Source organism: Coregonus clupeaformis, chromosome 10, assembly GCF_020615455.1.
Source record: "Coregonus clupeaformis isolate EN_2021a chromosome 10, ASM2061545v1, whole genome shotgun sequence".
NCBI lineage: Eukaryota > Metazoa > Chordata > Actinopteri > Salmoniformes > Salmonidae > Coregonus > Coregonus clupeaformis.
In genome coordinates, this window is record NC_059201.1 from 31764736 (window position 1) to 31786329 (window position 21594).

Below are 21594 nucleotides of genomic sequence, written 5' to 3' on the forward strand. Positions count from 1 at the left end.
TGTATGGAGTAAAAAGTACATTCTTTTCTTTAAGAATGTAGTGAAGTAAAAGTTGTCAAAAATATAAATAGTAAAGTACAGATACCCCCAAAAAATACTTATGTAGTACTTGCAAGTATTTCTTACTTAAGTACTTTACACCACTGTTAATTTGTGCCACAAGTCTAGCTTCTAGATCTGCCAACATTTTACAAATGTTCCTAGAGATTAGTGACTTAATATTATGATAAAAAATAAATGTGATATGAAATGTAATGTGTACATGTTCATGTCTGAATACAACACATTGTGAGAATTTTGTCTGTAGGCTATCATAGGACAACTGGCATCAGTAACTATTTAACCACATACAAGAGACAGTTGATTTTCTTACCCCCTCCTTGGTAAGCTTTTATTGTAATTTTTGAAAGTATAACCATTGTTTTTATTTTGTTACTTTCAACAATTGCACATTCTACTCATTCATATATTTATGTTTAATCAAAAACATATATCTATCAATAATTTGCAATAATGAATTAGGAATTTTCTTTGTGAATAAATAAACAGGAAATACGTTTTGAAGTCAAGTGGCAAGATTGTTCATCAATTTCACTGTCGTTTTATGCACTTGGCAGATGCTACACTGTATTACTAGAGCGCGCCAAGAGGAGGGGCGTGCGTTCGCTCATTTCAGGAGTACAGCAAAGCAACCGGTGTACTGCATGTAGTCTATGGTTCAATTTGTGCATGGAATTTAGAACTGTTTACATTTTTGGATATACTTTTTTGAATAGCGTAGGCAATATTATTTTGGAAAATTCTGACTCATTTAATGCTGTATTAGAATCAACAGGCTTATCGGTGGAGTGAAAACATAGGCCTACCTGTTCAAGTCCGCGCGCGGTCAAGGGTTTGGCAATGCAGTCAGAGACAAATGAGAGATTCGTGAGCTATTTTCATTAACTCAAACAGGTGAGTAGCGAAACGCTATGGTGTCGTAAATGTTTTACATAATGTGAGATGAGTTTCCTCGTTCTCCCTCACTCAACTATACTGTGATTTAGACATCGAATTTATTCAATTTGGATTCAGAGGAAGGTAATATTAACACTGATATGATTTAATAATCTGAAATATAATCTACGATCTTCTATAATAGATTTCCAGTAACTGGTCTACGTTGGGTGTTTCAAACCTCCCACTGGGCACAGACGTCAATTCAACGTCTATTTCGCGTTGATTCAACGTAATTTCGTTGAAATGACGTGGAAACAACGTTGATTCAACCAGTGAGTGTGTGCCAAAAGGGTTGTTTCTACTCCACTTTAAGGACAGAACATTCTATCTGTTTATTTTGTTTTTGTCAGTCTTTGAACTAGGTGAAATCAAAAATATATATATCAGTGTATTGACTACTACTGTACATATTTACCTGGTTTTATGGCGGAATTGTGTACCTTATAACTGTTCCATGATGATATACACATGGCATTTCCTGCAAGTCAGATAAACTCCTATTGCCTTATCCCATGTTTAACAGGGTGGCTGTGAGAATTATAAACCTATTAATCACATCTCAGTTTAGTTGGATAGCTAATACATTAGTCCCCTGTAGCTCAGTTGGTAGAGCATGGCGCTTGCAATGCCAGGGTTGTGGGTTCGATTCCCACGGGGGGGGGGCAGTATGAAAAATGTATGCACTCACTAACTGTAAGTCGCTCTGGATAAGAGTGTCTGCTAAATTACTAAAATGTAAGTGCTATTGCAGATGTTCCCAGGCGGACTCATGGCTCAGACAGTTGACCAAGCTGCATAGACAAAGTACTGTACTCCACTGTATTCCTTGATGACATTTGTAGAAACACCAGAAAAGGCTAAGGTAATGCTATTTGTGACTTCCATTACCAAGACCAGATTACAATGCATCACATGCCTACCTATGAATGGAAACTCAATTTCAAACCTTTGGTTTATTAACCATCTGCATGAAGAAAGTCAAATCAGTCCTATTAATATGTATACCCATGGCCCTGCTGGTTTTAAACACTAAACCTCAGTTGGTTTGACATGAAGTTGCAGGTGTTAAAATGTAACATGTACACCAATGCAATTCTATGAATTATTGATGTTGTATATAGACTCAACTTTTTATATTTCCAATTTTCTATCAAGTCTAAAGGCTAATTATTATAGGTATTTTTACTGTATCATGAAGATTATTATATACCGGTAGTTAATCTAATTATAATGCTTCTGTTGTTGAAATTCTACAACACGTTTTTGAGAAGCTCCCATGTTAATGTGGGACTTAGAAGGCACGTATGGTATGACCATCAGTCCGTGTGCATCTTTTTCCCAGAAAGGCACGTAGTGGTTGTGACAGGAATGCAAAGTAGAGAGGCCCAGGTCCCTGAGTGCTACCTGGCTGTGATGTGTCTGGTTAAACATCAACCAAGGGGATCAGGCACAATTCAAATGCACAATGTCCAGGGGACATGGAGTGCTCTGGTCAACTTCAGTAGTAGCTGTAATTACATTGTTCAGTATTGATTAGCAATTATGTATTTCAACCCATTCATCATTTGAACGTAAAGTCCTCTAGGAAAATTAATACCTACAGGGAGATTACTTTTCTCTTGAATTAGAATAATTCTGGATTATTGATCTTTATTGAACTAGAAAGACAGAGGGTTTGAGTTACTATCACATTCTTTGCATGAGAACATGGAACAAATTGTGATAAATGCTTTTTGACACAAGTGCTTTTACATTATTAGGTTGTGAGGACAGAGAATGACATTTTCAGGCACTTTATGAAATACTTCAGATTGTTAATTAAGAAAAGGTTTCATAGACACATACTGTGTAATACCAACACAGCTCTCTTTGGCTATCGGTATCTAAACATTTCCTATTAGGCTGTTATTTACTATGAGTCAGCAGAAGCTTTTAACATTGGCTCATTATGACCACACATCTCTTCATCACTGTCTCTCTCATATTTGACTTGACCAGAAAGTACTTTAGTCTTTGTTTTTTTTAGATAAAATCCCATTATGTTTACAGCTTAGGAGTCATATTGACTGCAATCTTGTGGACTGTCTGGGCGTACTACTTTAATCATTTATAATTTTTCGTCTTCTCAGAGATCTGCAGCTGGTCTCAATAAGGATGACATTGTCCAACCATCAGACCTGGAGGTAACCCAAAGACGTCAGTGCTCCCTTCTCTCTGCGTCCCAGATTGGAGATGGTCCACTGGGCCACCCAGTGGTTGACATGTGTCTGGCTCCAGACTGTCCTGGCCTCCGCGTTGGACACCTGTCCCTCCACAGCCCCTAGCCCTGTCAACTTCTCTGTGGTCTACATCATGCCCTTCTTCCAAACAAAGAGCCCCATCCAAAACATAGTGACCAACTCAATGTACCAGGAAGTGTATGTGGCATCTCAGAATGTGATTGAAGCTGTGAACATGAGTTTGGAGAAGGTGTGGGAGCTTCCTACAGGCCCAGTGGGCAGCCCTGAGTGTAAGATTTGTGATTTGTGTGACGTTGACAAGGATCCCAGCTTCCTAGAGAACACAGACAATGAGGTATTGTTGTTGGATACGTTCTTTATGTATTTATACTCTTGTGGGAGTTCTCAATATGGTGTGTGCCATTTTCACCAACTTAAGACAGATGGACAACCACCCAATAAGAATTCTTCAAAATGTTTATTCAGAAAAGAATCTAACTCTGCTGCCTATTGCCCTGACTGCCTTGCCAGCCCGCTGGGCACCAAAGTCACCATGGTGGAGGAGGGGCAGACTGTATACTTTTTTGTGGCTGCCACCGTCAATGACAGTGTTACACAGAGATATGGCAGGAAGTCCATATCAGTGCGCCGACCATTGGCAACAGAAGATGGGTTCTACAGCGACGTGCGGGGACTGACCGTTCTGCCTAGCCTGCGCAGGACCTACAACATTGAGTATGTCTACAGTTTCTTCACCCAGGAGTTTGTCTACTTCCTGTCCGTCCAGAGAGAGAGCCCTGACCAGGAGTTCTCCCCATTTCAGACTCGGCTGGGCCGCCTGCCGAGGAGCGAGTGGGAGATGAGAAGGTACCGGGAGGTGGTTCTGGAGTGCCGTTTTGAACCCAAGCGGAGGAGGAGGAGGAACACGGTGAGCGGGAGCGAGGCCTTTAAGGATGTGGTTTACAATGTGGTGCAGGCAGCCCACTTTGGGAAGGCAGGCAGGGAGCTGGCAGATGAACTAGGGGCAGAGGAAGAAGATGACATCCTGTATGGAGTGTTCGCTGTCACAGATGACAATGGGGTCACAGAGCACGACTCAGCCCTCTGTGCCTTTCCCATGGACAACGTGAACAAGGCCATCGATGACGGGGTGGATGACTGCTGTAAGTCTGGCCCAGAGCAGCTGTCCCGGGGACTGTGCCACTTCCAGGCCTGCGAGAGCTGTCCTCATGAGGTGAGTTCACCAGTCCACCCATTCAACACTCACACAGGTTTCTTCAGAGAGGTGTTGGTAAATTGTGTGATATACTGTATGTATACTCAGTCTGTTCAGTATGTCTCCACAATGCATATAAACTCTCATGCTGATATATAGCATGAGAGTTTTTCGCTTACAGGCTTACTTCACTCAAATATTTGTGACAGGCCGAGTTAGTTAGTTTGTCTGCTTGAGCAGCCCAGAGAGGAAGCCCAGATGCGTACTTACTTGCCTGGCTGGACTTGCAAGATGGACACTTGGATGTCTGTGAAGTCAGCGAGAGTGGGTGATCCAGTGATAACATAAAAAAACAGTTTTACAAAAGTATGAAACAGTGTGAAGGATAATGAGTGGACCAGGAGACAAGTGGGAGCTGTCTAGAGGACTGGAACATTCTGTACTACTCTTATGGCAGGAATCCAGATTATTTTAATTACTCTCATTCCTGTGTAGATGAAGATATAAGATAATGTGTATATTCTACAGTGCATTCGGAAAGTATTCACACCCCTTGACCTTTTCCACATGTTGTTACGTTACAGCCTTATTCTAAAGTGGATTAAATAAAAATAAAAATATCGGTCTACACACAATACCCCATAATGACAAAGCAAAAACAGGTTTTTAGAAATGTTAGCAAATTTATTATTTACCTGTGGTAAATTCAATTGACTGGACATGATTTGAAAAGGCACACACCGGTCTATAAAAGGTCCCACAGTTGACAGTGCATGTCAGAGCAAAAACCAAGCCATGAGGTCGAAGAAATTGTCCGTAGAACTCCGAGACAGGATTGTGTCGAGGCACAGATCTGGGGAAGGGTACCAAAAAATTTCTGCAGCATTGAAGGTCCCCAAGAACACAGTGGCCTCCATCATTCTTAAGTGGAAGAAGTTTGGAACCACCAAGACTCTTCCTAGAGCTGGCCGCCCGGGCCAAACGGAGCAATCGGGGGAGAGGTGCCTTGGTCAGGTCAACCCGATGGTCACTCTGACAGAGCTCCAGAGTTCCTCTGTGGAGATGGGAGAACCTTTGAGAAGGACAACCATCTCTGCAGCACTCCACCAATCAGGCCTTTATGGTAGAGTGGCCAGACGGAAGCCACTACTCAGTAAAAGGCACATGACAGCCCGCTTGGAGTTTGCCAAAAGACACCTAAAGGACTCTCAGACCATGAGAAACAATATTATCTGGTCTGATGAAACCAAAATTGAACTCTTTGGCCTGAATGCCAAGCGTCACATCTGGAGGAAACCTGCAACCATCCCTACGGTGAAGCATGGTGGTGGGCTAGTGGCAGCATCATGCTGTGGGGATGTTTTTCAGCGGCAGGGTCTGGGAGACTAGTCAGGATGGAGGGAAAGATTAACGGAGCAAAGTACAGAGAGATCCTTGATGAAAACCTGCTCCAGAGTGCTCAGACTGTGGCGAAGGTTCACCTTCCAACAGGACAAAGACCCTAAGCACATAGCCAAGACAACGCAGTAGTGGCTTCGAGACAAGTCTCTGAATTTCCTTGAGTGGCCCAGCCAGAGCCCGGACTTGAACCCGATCGAACATCTCTGGAGAGACCTGAAAATAGCTGTGCAGCGACGCTCCCCATCCAACCTGACAGAGCTTGAGAGGATCTGCAGAGAAGAATGGGAGAAACTCCCCAAATACAGGTGTGCCAAGCTTGTAGCGTCATACCCAAGAAGACTCAAGGCTGTAATCGCTGCCAAAGGTGCTTCAACAAAGTACTGAGTAAAGGGTCTGAATACTTATGTAAATGTTATATTTCCATTTTTTTTGTATTTATAAATTAGCAAAAATGTCTAAAAACCTGTTTTTGCTTTGTCATTATGGGGTATAATGTATAGATTGATGAGGGGAAAAAACGATTTAATCCATTTTAGAATAAGGCTGTAACGTCACAAAATGTGGAAAAAGTCAAAGGGTCTGAATACTTTCCGAATGCACTGTTTGTGTGATTTTAATTTCAGATGATCTTTTTCATGATGCAATTGCTTCACAAATCCGATTTTTCTGTCCTGGGCATACATGTATTGCCCAGTTTAAAGGATTTGCATCATGTTGTGTTGGAGTTCTTCTGCTCTGCCTCGGGTAGTTGATCCACTGTATCTCACAAATGTCCAGATGAAATCCATAAGGCTTCATCAAAATTCTTCTGTTGTCAGCTAATATTTTGTCTTATTTTGTCTATTCAACTTAGTGAATAGCATTGGTGTTTAGTATGAGGGTTTCAGCATGAAATATCCTTTATATATTTTGTACACACTTTTGTTCATTTTACAATGTCAATATGTATTTTTTGTTAATGTTTTGGCATCAAACCGGTGGCAGTTGTGAAAAAAGTCAATATTTTGAAGAGTTAATAATGCCATTGTTGATTAGATGCTTTTTTCATTAAAAAGGCTATTTTCTCTTGAACCATATGGCCTATCTACTAGAAACTCATGGACAATATGGACACCGATATAAAAAATGAATACTATATATGAATATATATATTTTGTAAGTTATTCAAGTATAAATTACAAAAGTTACCATATATTGCCATAGATTTTCTGTTCATTACCAAAATAACTGAAGATTCCGGTAACTTTCGTAAACTACCGGTAGCTTTGCAACCTTACTCCTGACTCCTTGACTCTTCTTGGGAGCAATCAATTTGTCCGGAAGCTTTTTTTTAGGATGGAAAACTGCTTTATGGAAAAAGGACACACCATTATTCCAACACAAGAAAACAGCTGAAAAGGAACCGGATTTTGGACAGAGGCCAACGTATTTGGGAGTTAGTTAGCTTTTAAACTTGTTTCCAGATATGTGTCTTTGAATAAATCTCTCATGGCACATGAACTTTAACAGTGCCTTTGGCAATGTTCTATTGTCAGTCAAATGAATTTGATGCCTCATTAATCTGGAAATTAAACAACATTTTTGATTGTTTTATATATATATATTTTTTTTATTGCGTAAGACTAAGAATATCAGCAAATAGGCATAGCTGAAAACGTGCCAGTGAGTGTCATTATGACATCTCATTTAACTCCGTAAACATTCCCAGACCTCTACAGATCTCTGGTTCTGACATTCTTTTGTTAAATTGGGTAAAATACAATGTTTTGTGCAGTAGCGGTGCATGGGTAACATTACTGAGGAAGCCAAGCCAGGAAAAAAAGCCATATTACAACCTATGTGTTGTGATAATTGCGTTGTTTGCTCTATAACCTGTTAGTTCATATCCTTTGTCACCGTGATATACAGTACCAGTCAAAAGTTTGGACACACCTACTCATTCAAGGGTTTTTCTTAATTTGTACTATTTTTTACATTGTAGAATAATACTGAAGATATCAAAACTATGAAATAACACATATGGAATCATGTACTAACCAGAAAAGTGTTAAACAAATCAACAAAGACTACCATTCAAAAGTTTGGGGTCACTTAGAAATGTCCTTGTTTTCGAAAGAAAAAGCAATTTTGTTGTCCATTAAAATAACATCAAATTGATCAGACATACAGTGTAGACATTGTTAATGTTGTAAATGGCTATTGTAGCTGGAAACGGCTGATTTTTTTATGGAATATCTACATAGGCGTACAGAGGCCCATTATCAGCAACCATCAGTCCTGTGTTCCAATGGCACGTTGTGTTTGCTAATCCAAGTTTATAATTTTAAAAGGCTAATTGATCATTAGAAAACTATTTTGCAATTATGTTAGCACAGCTGAAAACTGTTGTGCTGATTAAAGAAGCAATACAACTGGCCTTCTTGAGACTAGTTGAGTATCTAGAGCATCAGCAATTGTGGGTTCGATTACAGGCTCAAAATGGCCAGAAACAAATAACTTTCTTCTGAAACTCGTCAGTCTATTCTTGTTCTGAGAAATGAAGGCTATTCCATGCGAGAAATTGCCAAGAAACTGAAGATCTCGTACAACGCTGTGTACTACTCCCTTCACAGAACAGCACAAACTGGCTCTAACCAGAATAGAAAGTGCGTGCGTGCGTGCGTGCAAGTAGAAAAAAACATGTTGACTCACCCAGAAATGCCAATGCCATCCTCCTCTCTTTCATGACTTTGTCATACAGTACACGCTTTTAGTTTTTGTTGTCCTAGGCTACCTGGTTAAAATCCTTGCTCGCTAGCCTAACTTCCTTTCATGGGCAACGATGCGCCAGGCCAGCTAGTTTAACATTAGCCTACTACATCTAGCTACATATTGAACTGAGTTGAACAATTGCAGTTTTTTCTGTAAATTACGTTTGGCTTGTGATTGGTGTGAAGCCAAATCCAAGCTGTCTTCCCTTGACACTTTTTTTTGTTGCGCCAGTTTAGCTCAATGCTGATTTGCTATTCTTTTAAAAAATTATTATCAAGGGAGGCCAAATGCTCGCTGGCTTCCCTTGCATTCAATGCTATGGGGGCAACAATGTCATACTCTTTTTGGCCAAACAGCATCAGATAGATGGCCTACACATACTGAGACAGAGGGGTGCTCTTTCGCTCACTCGAATGCTCTCTCCGGTGAGATACATTCAGCCTCCTGCGAACTGAAGGAAAATTATGAAACACAGAGAGACGAAAGATAAATTAAATAAATAAAAATTATTGGTAAATTTTTGGGGGAAGCCGGGCCATGAACTTCCTTGAATGTGGAATGTTCCTGTAAGGCCGTTAAAGAGTTTGACTTTTGGACACATTATGTGCATCAGATAACTATTGCCTCAATTTAGGGGTTCCAATTATATTGAAGATGGATGACTGCTTGAAATGTTAAGTCTTTGCCAGATTCATAAACAAAGTGTTATGCCAAATTAAGAACTTGCCAATGAACTCCTGTGCTCACGGAACATCAATATATCATTGAAATATTATTGCGTAGGGATTAGGGAATTAACAAACATAGTTTATATGTTAATCCAAGTGTCATGAAACTTGTGGGAGGAAAAATGGATGTGGCTTTCAGGCAGATTTGACCTGGAGATGAACTATTATGGAATGACGTCAGATGTCGTTAGCTGAAAACTAAGAGCAGCTCAAGACCAAACATGTTGATAGTGTAGTTTTCTCCACTATTAGTCACACTTAGCATTAAATGGGTAGATTAATGATAATCCTTCATTAGATTCTCATTATGCAAAATTGCAATTCCAGGTGAAGGTAACTGAGGCTACCTCTACCATGTTTTACAGTACTTTTCTGTTCCTGTGTGTTTTCACAATTCAGGGCAGGAGTGGCCTGCCAGCTGGAATTTACAGGAATCTAAAATCCTGGCCCCTCCCTCTCCAACAGTAGCTCACAGCTGATACCAATAACCCTGCTTCTCACAAGAACAACTACACTTCCTTTTAGTGTCATTATCTGTTGTGTAGTAGGTATTATTGAAGTGGGTATATTTTGTTATGTGGTCAGATGACTTGAAAGCAGAGCTCTTTGTCCACACATACCAGTGGTGGGTTTGGCGTCGAAAAATGGATGCATGTGCAAAAAATAACCTCATACCTACTGCAAAATATTGTGGTGGAATCTTTGATGTTATGGGACTATTTTGCTTTCACTGGTCCTGGGGTCCTTGTTAAGGTCAATGACATCATGAACTTTACCAAGTACCAGGACATTTTAGCCAAAAACCTAGTTACCTCTGCCAGGAGGCTGAAACTTGGCCACAAGTGGATCTTCCAGCAAGAAAAATAACCCCAAACCCACAACAAAATCCACAAAGAAATGGTAAATTGACCACAAATCAACACTTTGTAATGGCCATCTCAGTCTCCGGACTTGAACCCCATTGAAAACCTGTGTTTTGAATTAAAGAGGGTAGTCCATAAATGCAGACTAAGGATATCAAGGATCTGGAAAGATTCTGTATGGAGGAATGGTCTAACATCCCTCCTAATGTGTTCTCCAATCTCATAAAACATTTGAGAAAAAGGCTCAGTGTCGTTATCCTCGCAAGGGGAGGTTATTAGTTGTTAAACAAAATCTCTGACCAATTGTATTAGTGTTAAAATAATAAAAATAATAAAATGTATTACATTTTTTGCTCATCTTTATCAAGGGTGCCAATAATTTGGGACCTGACTGTATAATTTGAAGTCTATTTCAGTGTACTTTTACTGGCCCATGGCATTGACGGCTTATTATTGTCTGGTCTTTGCCACACTGTCTGCCCTCTACCTCCAGCACGCCCAGATGTTATGAAACCATGGAAACAAACCCACCTTAACCAATCTTTTCCTAGTACAGTATTGTGGGAGAAAACAATTTAAAAAAAAAAAAGTTCCAGAGACAGTCAGAAAAAACACTCTGATCCTACGGCATATTCAATTTTGTGTCAGTAGAACAGATTCTGATTCCCAAACACCACAAGCAGTTCTGTTGAACTAATGAGCATATACAGTTCCTAGGCTATATCCTTGTTCTTCTAGTTTTTCATTCAACTGCATTTTTGGAGAATTCCTAATTTGCACAACAGCTTGTGTGCATATTCATGACTGTTGTAACTTGAAATCTGAGACAATGATTGCTTCTTTATCATGTTATTTGTACCTCTTTAGATGGATCAAATAATAGGTTTAATTGTACCACGTCAGAATGATCACTAGAAGGAGTAGTGAGAGCTATGAATCACTGTGGGTCTTTGGCCTCTGAGGCCAGACACCATTGTGGTTCATTCAGGAAGCTGAAGCAGAACCAAGGTTTTCTGAACCCATGAGGAAGGTGGGCAAAATGAATCAATAAAGATGCACAGAATAGAACTGACATAATAATAGCATCAGAAATGTGAACACAATTTGTACATGGATCATGATACTGTAATTATTTTTCTGCTTTCTGTTATTTACACTCTCAGAAAGAAGGGTTCCAAAAGTATTATTCGGTTCCAGGTAGAACAGTTTTGGTTTCTGGTAGAACCCTTTTTGGTTCCAGGTAGAACCTTTTTGTGTTCCATGTAGAACCCTCTGTAGAAAGGGTTCTACATGGAACCCAAAAGGGTTCTACCTGAAACCAAAACGGTTCTACCTGGAACCAAAAAGGGTTCTTCAAAGGGTACTCCTATGGGGACAGCCGAAGAACCCTTTAAGGTTCTAAATAACACCTTTTTTTGTTATCTAAATATTGTGTATGTAGTTTTTAATGTTATTATTTGAAGAGCACAAGTAGATTTATTTACGCAGTGTCCTTCATACCCCTTAGTGTCCTCTGTTTGCAGCCCAGAATGATTCTGATAGATTCATACTACTCATGGTTTCCTGACCATGAAAAACTCTGGGCCCTTGTTATGGGCTATAACTAGGACCCAACATGTTTTCCTGGTCTGGGCCCGTGGTCAGAAAAAACTCCTGGCCCTACTAAAAACATACATCATCTCCCTATCTACTATGGCCTATCTCCCTGTGACTAGAGCATGGAGAACAACGCCACCTGCAGGGACCACCCCACCATGGTGTCTAAGCCTTACTACAGAGTGGACCTCTTCAACAAGCAGATGAATGACATCCTGCTCACCTCACTGCTGGTCACCACCATCGAGAACAAGACCGTGGCTCACATTGGCACCTCCACTGGACGGCTCCTGCAGGTATGGAGGGGGACAGAGAGCTCACAATAGTGTGATCCTGATCCATTTGATCTAATCCAAGATGGAGTTAAATGAAAAATGTGAACACAGTCCTGCCCTTCTTTGATAGATTACTAACGATCTGCTCTGTCTTTTGGCAGCTTGTTTTGAGAAGATCAAGCCCTACTATCTTTGCCAATTACACCTTGGTAGAGAACCAGAGGGTCTCCTCCATTGCTGCTGTGTACTCGTCAGAATCTCTACTGTTTGTGGTTGGAGACAAGGTATGGAAAAGCCTGTTCAAAATCAGTTACAGGTAGCAAACACACAGCAATCAAAGTGACTCTTTGATTGAATCAAAGTTAATCAAATCTCTCTTTGGCTGGCAGGTGATCCAGGTGCCACAGAGGGGGCCAGGCTGCCAGCACTTCATGACCTGTGCAATGTGCCTGATGGCCCCTGAGTTCATGGGCTGTGGCTGGTGCTCTGGAGAGTGCTCCTGGGAGGAGGAGTGCAGTGGCCGCTGGAGGAATGAGTCTTGCCCTCCTGGAATCACCGGGGTGAGAAGAACTGGGGAGAGGGATGTGTTTGTTTAATGCAGTTTAGATTGGAGCAATTAGCCACCCACCAATACCATGTTCCTGTTTGGTTTAGTTCTTCCCCAAGATGGCTCCCCCTGATGGTCAGTCAGAGCTGACTCTGTGTGGCTGGGAGTTCCAGTCTCCCCTGAGGCCTGCCATCAGCTCCAGAACCCACCTGGTCAGACTGGGACAGACAGCCTGCGCTGTGCTGCCACTGAGGAGCAACAACACACAGTAGGCTTTTTCACACTGCATTGTTCTTCGCCCAGGGCTTTCCTTAGCCCCAGGCTATTACTGGCCCTGGGTTAACTTAGCCTGTGTTCACACAAGCAGGGCTAACCGAAACCAACTGTCACTTTTCTGGAGTAGAATATTCAAATTAGGTAACAGTGGAACTCTGTGATTGGCTAGCCCCAAAAAGTCGTTGCTAACACTGCTCCAGAGCAGGGCCAGCTAGTCCTGGGCCAAGGTTGGTGCTAGCCCACTTTAGAATGTTTAAGTGTGGATACTCTCTTAGCCCTGGGCTGTGCAAGTTTGAACACTCAGTGAGTACCACTCACAATGACAGAGATACACAGTGGATCATATAAGCAATATTGACATACACTGAGCATACCAAACATTAGGAACACCTTCCTAATATTGAGTTGCACCCCCGTTTTTGCCCTCAGAACAACCTCAATTCGTCGGGGCATGGACTTTACAAGGTGTCGAAAGCGTTTTACAGGGATGCTGGCACACGTTGACTCCAATGCTTCCCACAGTTGTGTCAAGTTGGCTGGATGTCCTTTGGGTGGTGGACCATTCTTGATACACACGGGATGCATTGCAGTTCTTGACACAATGCAGTGCGCCAGGCACCTACTACCATACCCTGTTCAAAGGGCACTTAAATTATTTGTTTTGCCCATTTACCCTCTGAATGGCACACATACACAATCCATGTCTCAATTGTCTCAAGGCGTCATCTACACTGATTGAAGTGGATTTAACAAGTGACATCAATAAGTGATCATAGCTTTCACCTGGATTCACCTGGTCAGTCTATGTCATGGAAAGAGTTCTTAATGTTTTGTATACTCAGTGTATATGGTAGGTTTATTATGTGTAGCTAAGTTTTACTCAAATAGTATGGGCCAGTAATGCAACATAGATTTTAATTCAACTGAAATGGGTTTATGTCTCATGGTGATTTCTGCTGCGTCAATGTTAGTTTGACACTGACATGTTGATGAGCCTGTTGTTGTGCCGCTCCTTAGCCTGGTGTGTAAGATTCGCTCTGGGGCCATTGAGCTGTCCAAACCAGTTAACATCACTGTGGAGGTGCAAGAGGGGAAGGTGGACGGCCGCTACTCCATCGACGGGAAAGCAGAGATGCCAGGATTTACCTTTGTGGTAATTTGAACCTACCATTGATTTAACTGCTTAGTTGTAGTTGGGTGATTCATTTGATTATGCCTCAGTTAATAATAAAATATATTATTGCATGTAACAATAATACATGCAATAATATATCACAAGATATAAACAGGTCACCATGACTGAGCTCAATGCCATCATCGGGGTACGTGGGCTTCCCAATCTGCCTCACCGTGTGTACATTTTTTTTTACATCTTCATTTATTAAACATCAGCTAGGCCAGGGACAAACCTGCATTAACGTGACTACTGACTACACATTCTAATGTAATGTTTAGAACTACCTGTATCTAGCAGCTGGCCTTGCCAGGTCTTGTCTGGCAACAGTTACACTGATTAGCAGACACAGGACAGTGAATTACACATTATTACAAAGTAATATGAATTACAGAGTATTAATGTAGTTCAGTCTCCACCTACTGCAGGTTTGTCTTTGTCATGGATAATTTTTGTCTGATTTGTAAAGGACATGTTATTATTGTTATGTTGTTCCCATGGGAGGCCAGTATAAAAAATTTAAAAATAAATAAAATGTATGCACTCACTAACTGTAAGTCGCTCTGGATAAGAGCGTCTGCTAAATGACTAAAATGTAAATGTAAAAAATTTACAATATTGTAAATATCAAGTGAGTTTGGAAGTATCCTCGGTTGTACATACAAAGTCACCATCACTCTTTCAGGGGTACTTTATGAATGGCCTTATGATTAAATTGGTGACATTTTGCGCCCAATGGCAGATTCCCAACATCACAGAGATCCAGCCGAACTACGGGCCTCGTGTTGGGGGAACTCTGATCACTGTGACTGGGCCTCACCTGGATGCTGGGAAGACCAGAAGGGTCACTCTGAACGGAGAGCCCTGCCCAATCACCAGGTGGGCAGATGCAGTTACTGGTTATGTCATTATGTCTCTCCTGTGATGGTTTCACCCAAAGCCTGTTTTCTCTAACCTGTACCTAAAATACCTGACTGTACACAAAAAAAGGGTTCCAAATTGTTATTTGGCTGTTCCCATAGGAGAATCCTTTTTGGTTCCAGGTAGAACCTTTTTTGGTTTCAGGTAGAACTCTTTTGGGTTCCATGTAGAACCCTCTGTGGAAAGCATTCTACACGGAAGCCAAAAGGGTTCTACCTGGAACCAAAAATGGTTCTTCAAAGGGTTCTCCTATGGGGACAGCTGAAAAACCATTTTAGGTTCTAGATGGCACCTTTTTTCTAAGAGTTTATGACATCATTCACTATCTACTATTTACCTGTGTGAGCCCCATGCTTATCCCAGCATTTGTTTGTACAGTAATGTCAGTATTAGAAACTGATTGCGATCTGACTGTGCTCGGACTACTTTAAAAAATACACCTTTCAATTACAGAGAGTGAATAAAAAAAACTAGTAGTTTTGATGACTAACTCACTGAGGAGGATATTATATTTATTTCAAATATACGACCGGTATATCTTTTAAGTAGTATGTTGAACTTTTTAATGTGTCAAATGTGATTAACACAGAAAGCCACATGTAGAGTGAGGTGAACCTAAATCCTACAGTATAGCTTGTAGGAGTACTAACCCTGGACTTCCTCCCTACTCCACCTGTCTCCAGTGTCACAGCGCCCAGAGGGAACATGTCCTCCATCATCTGTCTGTCTCAGCCCATCTCAGAGGTGAGGGACGTCCCCCTCAGTGTGTTCATAGACAAGTCCCCCATCCTCACCACCAAGGTCTTCTACTACAAAGAGAACCCAGAGGTCACAGACGTCCTCCCAGACTGCAGTTTTGACAGGTAGGCCAAGCCAGTGAGGCTTCTTCAATATATGGAATGTGTCACCATCTCAACCAAAAGATGGGCTGCCGAGTGGCACAGCGGTCCAAGGCACTGCATCTCAGTGCTAGAGGCGTCACTACAGACCCTGGTTCGAATCCAGGCTGTATCACAATCCGGCCGTGATTGGCCCAGCGTCGTCCGGGTTTGGCCGGTGTAGGCAGTCATTGTAAATAGGAATTTGTTCTTAACTGACTTGCCTAGTTAAATAAAGGTTAAATAAAAAGTTAATAAAATAAATAAAAGACAAGGTGGATCGATCTAAGTCCTCCTGCTGGGTCTCTGTAGAATCTGCTAAAAATTATTCTCTCTTCATTCTCCATTATTTTTCTCTGTCGACTCCAGGGGGTCAAAGATAATCATTGAAGGGAAGAACTTGGACTCTGTATACAGGACCATCATCCGCTTTAGGCCCAAAGAGAGCCACCTGAAGCCTGTCACCAGAGTAAGATCTCGTTGTAAGATTATACAACCACATACTGTGTACATGATAGAGATATTTTTTTTTAGCTCTATGTATACATAATATAATCATATGCATACAGCTATTTTATAATTCCCTCCAGGAGTGCAAAGGCAAATCGTTGCCCACACGAATGGAGTGTATAACCCCTGCTTTCCCCCGGGAAGAGACAGAGGAAGGGGAGCTCTCCTTTGACATGGATGGAGCTGTTGGACTGTGGAATGGAGAGTTCTTCTACCACCCCTATGGCGAGCCCATACCCTTTGAAACTGAGGGCCATGTACTTAGGCTGTACCCTGGACAAGATGAAGTGTCACTACATGTAAGTGCAACGGTACCATAACAACAAAATGTTAATGGTGTCATGTCTATTTGACTGCCACTTACTATCAGAAGGAGTAAGAATATAGTTTTTATTGCTTGCATACTGTTTAAACCTTTTCAAGAAGAAAAACTCAGAAGTCTCTTTTTCTTCCCCCTCACAGCACCAGAAACTGAACCTTGTGAGTTCCTGCATGACAATCACTATGACAGTGGGAGGAGTAGATTGTGACGCGAAAGTTCTGGACAATGAAATTACCTGCAGGATCCCTAGAAACGTAACCATCAGTGAAGGACTGCCTGTGAAGGTAAGTTAGTAACTGGACACTATGTTGTCCATTGAACAGCTTTACATAGATTCAAGCCATAAACATCCTACTATTGGGCTCCACTTGGTTGTTTTCCCTAAATGTGTGGTGAAGTTACAGGAAAACAAGACCGTAATCTCTGGCAGCAGTCTTGGTCTGACCCACTGTCTCTCCTCCCCCAGATCTCCATCAATGGGCAGGTTCACAATGTTGGGGCAGTGGTCCTGGTCAGTAACCACTACATGGTGGGCATCGTACTGGGGATACTGGGGGCCCTGGTGGCAGGGGCCGTGCTGGCCTTTGTAGTCATGAAGCACCTGAGGAAGCAGAAGAAAGGTGGGTTTCCCTGTCTGGACTTTAATCAGGCCATCTTACAAAACCCCAATAACTGGTAATGGAACTGGTTTAAGTAGGACATCAACAGCCATGCACAGTGACAGTGGTAGCTAACATTGTCTTGTTGACTTTTGATGCGGTTCCCTACTCCTGTGGTTTATGATTGAAAACTCTTGTGACATTTCCAGCCTCTCAGGTGGAGACACGTTTGGCCCATAACCACAACCGCTCCGGCAGCAATAGTGTGGAACTGTCACCTGTAGGGGACTACAGAAGAGGTGAGACTGTAATTGGCCAATATAACATTTCACATAGGGAATCTATCAGTCCATTTTGTTTCTTGTTCAATTTCTTTTCTTAGGTTTCAACAACAGTGGTTGAAATCTACATATACTGACATAAATGAATTATCTACACGTGCTGAAGGAACTCTACTGACCTTGCCCCTCCCCACTCTAGTAGTCTTGCCTCAGAGGCCAAGTTCGGCTCTGGGAAGCCCAGTGGTGTTCCCCAGCCCGGCCTACGCTGCAGGCAGCATGGACCCCACCCTCACCCCCCTCATGCCCCCTGAGAAGATCTCCATCTCCAGCTTTAGACCAGAGCTCCTGGAGGAGGTGAAGGACGTGCTGATCCCAGCAGACATGCTCATCGTCCAGCACCACCAGATCATTGGCAAGGGTCAGTCACATTACAGTGTGTATAGCACACAGAGAGTGCTTTTTAATTATTATTTTTTTGACAACAATCAAATGCACATATGCTACTACTCCCATACCGTCTCTAGTGATGTATAAGAGGGTGTTATTATAGCATATAAATCAAATTGCCGATTTTAAAGTTCATGGATCACAATAGGGATTTACACCCATGATGTGATATACTGTATGTCGTTGAATTTTGTTCTGATGATAATGTTCTCTTATCTCCCCCAGGTCATTTTGGCACAGTTTACCATGGCTACTTCACGGACCACAACAACAGAGAAATCCACTGTGCTGTCAAGTCATTGAACAGTGAGCACCTCCTTCCTGATTCACAATGTTCTAGAGCTGAACCAGGTGGACTGAGCATTAGTCACCTGTACATGTGACCAGCTGGGTAAACATGGAACAATCCTGCTCATATGCAGGGATAATTAAACATGTACACTAGGTTTAATGTGGTTTGTTTAGGGTTTTTAAGCTTTATCTGTAAGTGTTGACTGTTCATAAGCAGTTTTTACATTAATGTGTGTTTGTGTGTGTGTGTGTGCCCTGCATATGAGCATGCATTTGTGTGTGTGTGTGTGTGTGTGTGTGTGTGTGTGTCATGCGTGTGTGTGTGTGCCATATCAGGGATAACAGATGTAGAAGAGGTAGAGCAGTTTCTGAAGGAGGGTATCCTGATGAAGGGGTTCCATCACACCAACGTTCTCTCTCTGCTGGGCATCCTGTTGCCTCAGGAGGGGCTCCCCCTGGTGGTACTACCTTATATGAAGCACGGGGACCTCCGCCACTTCATACGCTGTGAGAAAAGGGTGAGGAAGACAGTGCCAAAACTGTAGCTACAATACTACCACCTCTTGGCTTCGATCAGCATACATACAAGGGATCCCCTTAACACCTCAGTGATATATCTCAAGGCTTATGTGACAGACATCATTATTGTGTGGTATTGATTCTTCCTATAGAACCCCACAGTGAAGGACCTGATTGGCTTTGGGCTTCAGGTTGCCAAGGGGATGGAGTACTTAGCACATATGAAGTTTGTGCACAGAGACCTCGCAGCACGCAACTGCATGTAAGTCAGGGTTGAGCAATCAGTTAATTTCTCTGTAACTGGGGCTAGTCGCCAATTTAAACTTTACGTTAGTCCTGACATAAGCAAACTGATTTTATTTTACTTAGCAATGCTACTGTACTATAGTTGCAGGCTTGCTTTCACAGATCACCAATCTGTGACCCTTATGTTTGCCCTTACTATTGTCTGTGCAGGCTGGATGAGTCGTACACAGTGAAGGTGGCAGACTTCGGCATGGCCAGGGATGTGTTTGATAAGGAGTACTACAGTGTTCAGGACCACAGGAAGGCCAAGCTACCAGTCAAGTGGATGGCCATCGAGAGCCTACAGACACAGAAATTCACTGCTAAGTCAGACGTAGTATGTGAAGGAATTACTTTCTGATAACATAATAAGAATTAGGCAGCATTTGTGGAATTAGGACTGACAATGTTGTTACTTGATTAATTACAGTGTTACTATTCAGAAATAACTTTATATTACCCCCAAATCCTTTCTCACCATGCTAAGTTTCCTATCATAACCTCCTATTACAGTGGTCCTTTGGCGTGTTGATGTGGGAGATGTTAACCAGAGGAGCAAGCCCCTACCCAGAGGTGGACCCCTATGACATCACACATTACCTCCTGAAAGGCAGGAGACTCCCCCAACCACAGTTCTGTCCTGACCCTTTGTAAGTAGTGGTAATGATAGTCTAGTAACACTCCATTTTGTTGAAAATGCCTCATAGTAGAACTCAAAAGAGAAGCCCTTTTCAAAGTAAACCAATGATATGTCTATAGTAAATCTGGTTATACAGTAACGGAGATGCTTCAAAAAATCTGAAAGTTATGGATGAATTTCCCACCTCTTCAGTTGCAACAAAGGAACAGGAAAGTATAGCCAGTAATTACAGGATGTTGGAAAGGTCAACCTGCAGTGTTAAACCTGTAAATGTCCACCACACACATATCCAAATATTGTTAAGCAATGTTGTCTAGGAGTTAATGATCATCACTATGCTTCACTTCAAAGATATCCTCATACGCACACACATGCACGTGCAGGCGTACATGCACACACACACACACAAACACAAACACACAACATTCACTGGAGTGAGATTACATCTGAACGTCAACATGTTTTTCCCTGTATCCTCATCCCATTATCAATGATAAATCCTACAGTCTAATCTAATGTGTCCCCTCTCCCAGTGACAAATAGGAAGTGTTGAAATACAGATTAACAATTGAGAAAACAACAGTAGAGAAGGAGAACAAAACATAATGGCTGACTTTTCTGTGTGGGGAAAAAACACATCAAAATGTAAAAGCCATAAATCACCTCCATATCGCTTTTGCTTAATCATTTCGGTCCGTAAGTTGAAATAAGTACATAGCCTGCACAATACTGTTTTATTTCAGTTAAGCATTTTGTATTCTATTGTTAGAAGAAAGCACCATACTAAGTGCTATATGTAACTTTCCAGGTATGCCATCATGCTGCAGTGCTGGGACCCAGACCCAGAGATGAGGCCCAGCTTCGCCACGCTGGTGTCTGCTGTCCTGACCATCCTGTCTGGCCTTGAGGGGGAGCACTACATCAGCCTCAAGGTCACCTACGTCAATCTGGACCAACCACGCCCCTACCCCGCCCTCACCGAGTCCGCAGACGAGTGTGATTCTTCAGACACTGAAGACACACGCTCAGTGTCCTCCTGATGTCACATCAGGAAAGGTGCATGTAGTATGGCTTGGTGCTATGAGCACAAGGAGCTCAGTTAGAAGGTCAAACTAAAGGTTGTCGGTTATCCTGGAGAAAATGACTTTTCTTTTACTACCTAGTGTCGAGAGGAGGCAGTTGCAATGCACAAAGTGTAAGGGACTTGAACGTTCCTCCCCCACTCACATTATAGTATATTACCTGGCAAAGCTTTTTGTAAATAAGAACGGATGTAATGTCTATATGTTTTCTCTGAATTTTCTTGAGATGTAGTAATTATACTGTATATTTTGGATCATACTTTTATCAAACAAAATGTACCCTAATGTTTTATCAGTGATCTGTCATTATTCTGTTACTTTTATTTCATGCACAATGTGTTTTAGATAGTGTAATAAATTAACATATTTATTTGTTTATAGACTCTTGTTCTTGAGATTTTAGTAAAATTTACATTTACATTTTAGTCATTTAGCAGACGCTCTTATCCAGAGCGACTTACAGTTAGTGCATACATTATTTATTAATTTTTTCATACTGACCCCCCGTGGGAATCGAACCCACAACCCTGGCGTTGCAAACGCCATGCTCTACCAACTGAGCTACATCCCTGCCGGCCATTCCCTCCCCTACCCTGGACAACGCTGGGCCAATTGTGCGCCGCCCCATGGGTCTCCCGGTCGCGGCCGGCTACGACAGAGCCTGGTTTCGAACCAGGATCTCTAGTGGCACAGCTGGCGCTGCGATGCAGTGCCTTAGACCAGTGGCGCATTTATGTAAAAATCCAATATCTTATCGCGCATTTATGTAAAAAT

The 21594-nt window shown here is 42.0% G+C and overlaps 1 protein-coding gene across 1 annotated transcript; it reads left to right on the top strand.

Moving 5' to 3' along the window:
• The first annotated feature begins 679 nt into the window (after window positions 1–679).
• Window positions 680–21157, top strand: LOC121575026 (macrophage-stimulating protein receptor-like). Its single transcript, XM_041887795.1, has 21 exons — window positions 680–954; window positions 3129–4452; window positions 11893–12069; window positions 12210–12332; window positions 12438–12608; window positions 12703–12863; window positions 13889–14024; window positions 14788–14924; window positions 15650–15829; window positions 16214–16313; window positions 16435–16653; window positions 16817–16960; window positions 17143–17296; window positions 17485–17574; window positions 17756–17974; window positions 18229–18309; window positions 18631–18812; window positions 18966–19075; window positions 19270–19435; window positions 19612–19748; window positions 20547–21157. The coding sequence occupies exons 2-21, from the start codon at window positions 3232–3234 to the stop codon at window positions 20776–20778; spliced, it is 4140 nt and encodes a 1379-aa protein (XP_041743729.1). The 5' UTR covers window positions 680–954; window positions 3129–3231; the 3' UTR covers window positions 20779–21157.
• Window positions 21158–21594: the final 437 nt, after the last annotated feature.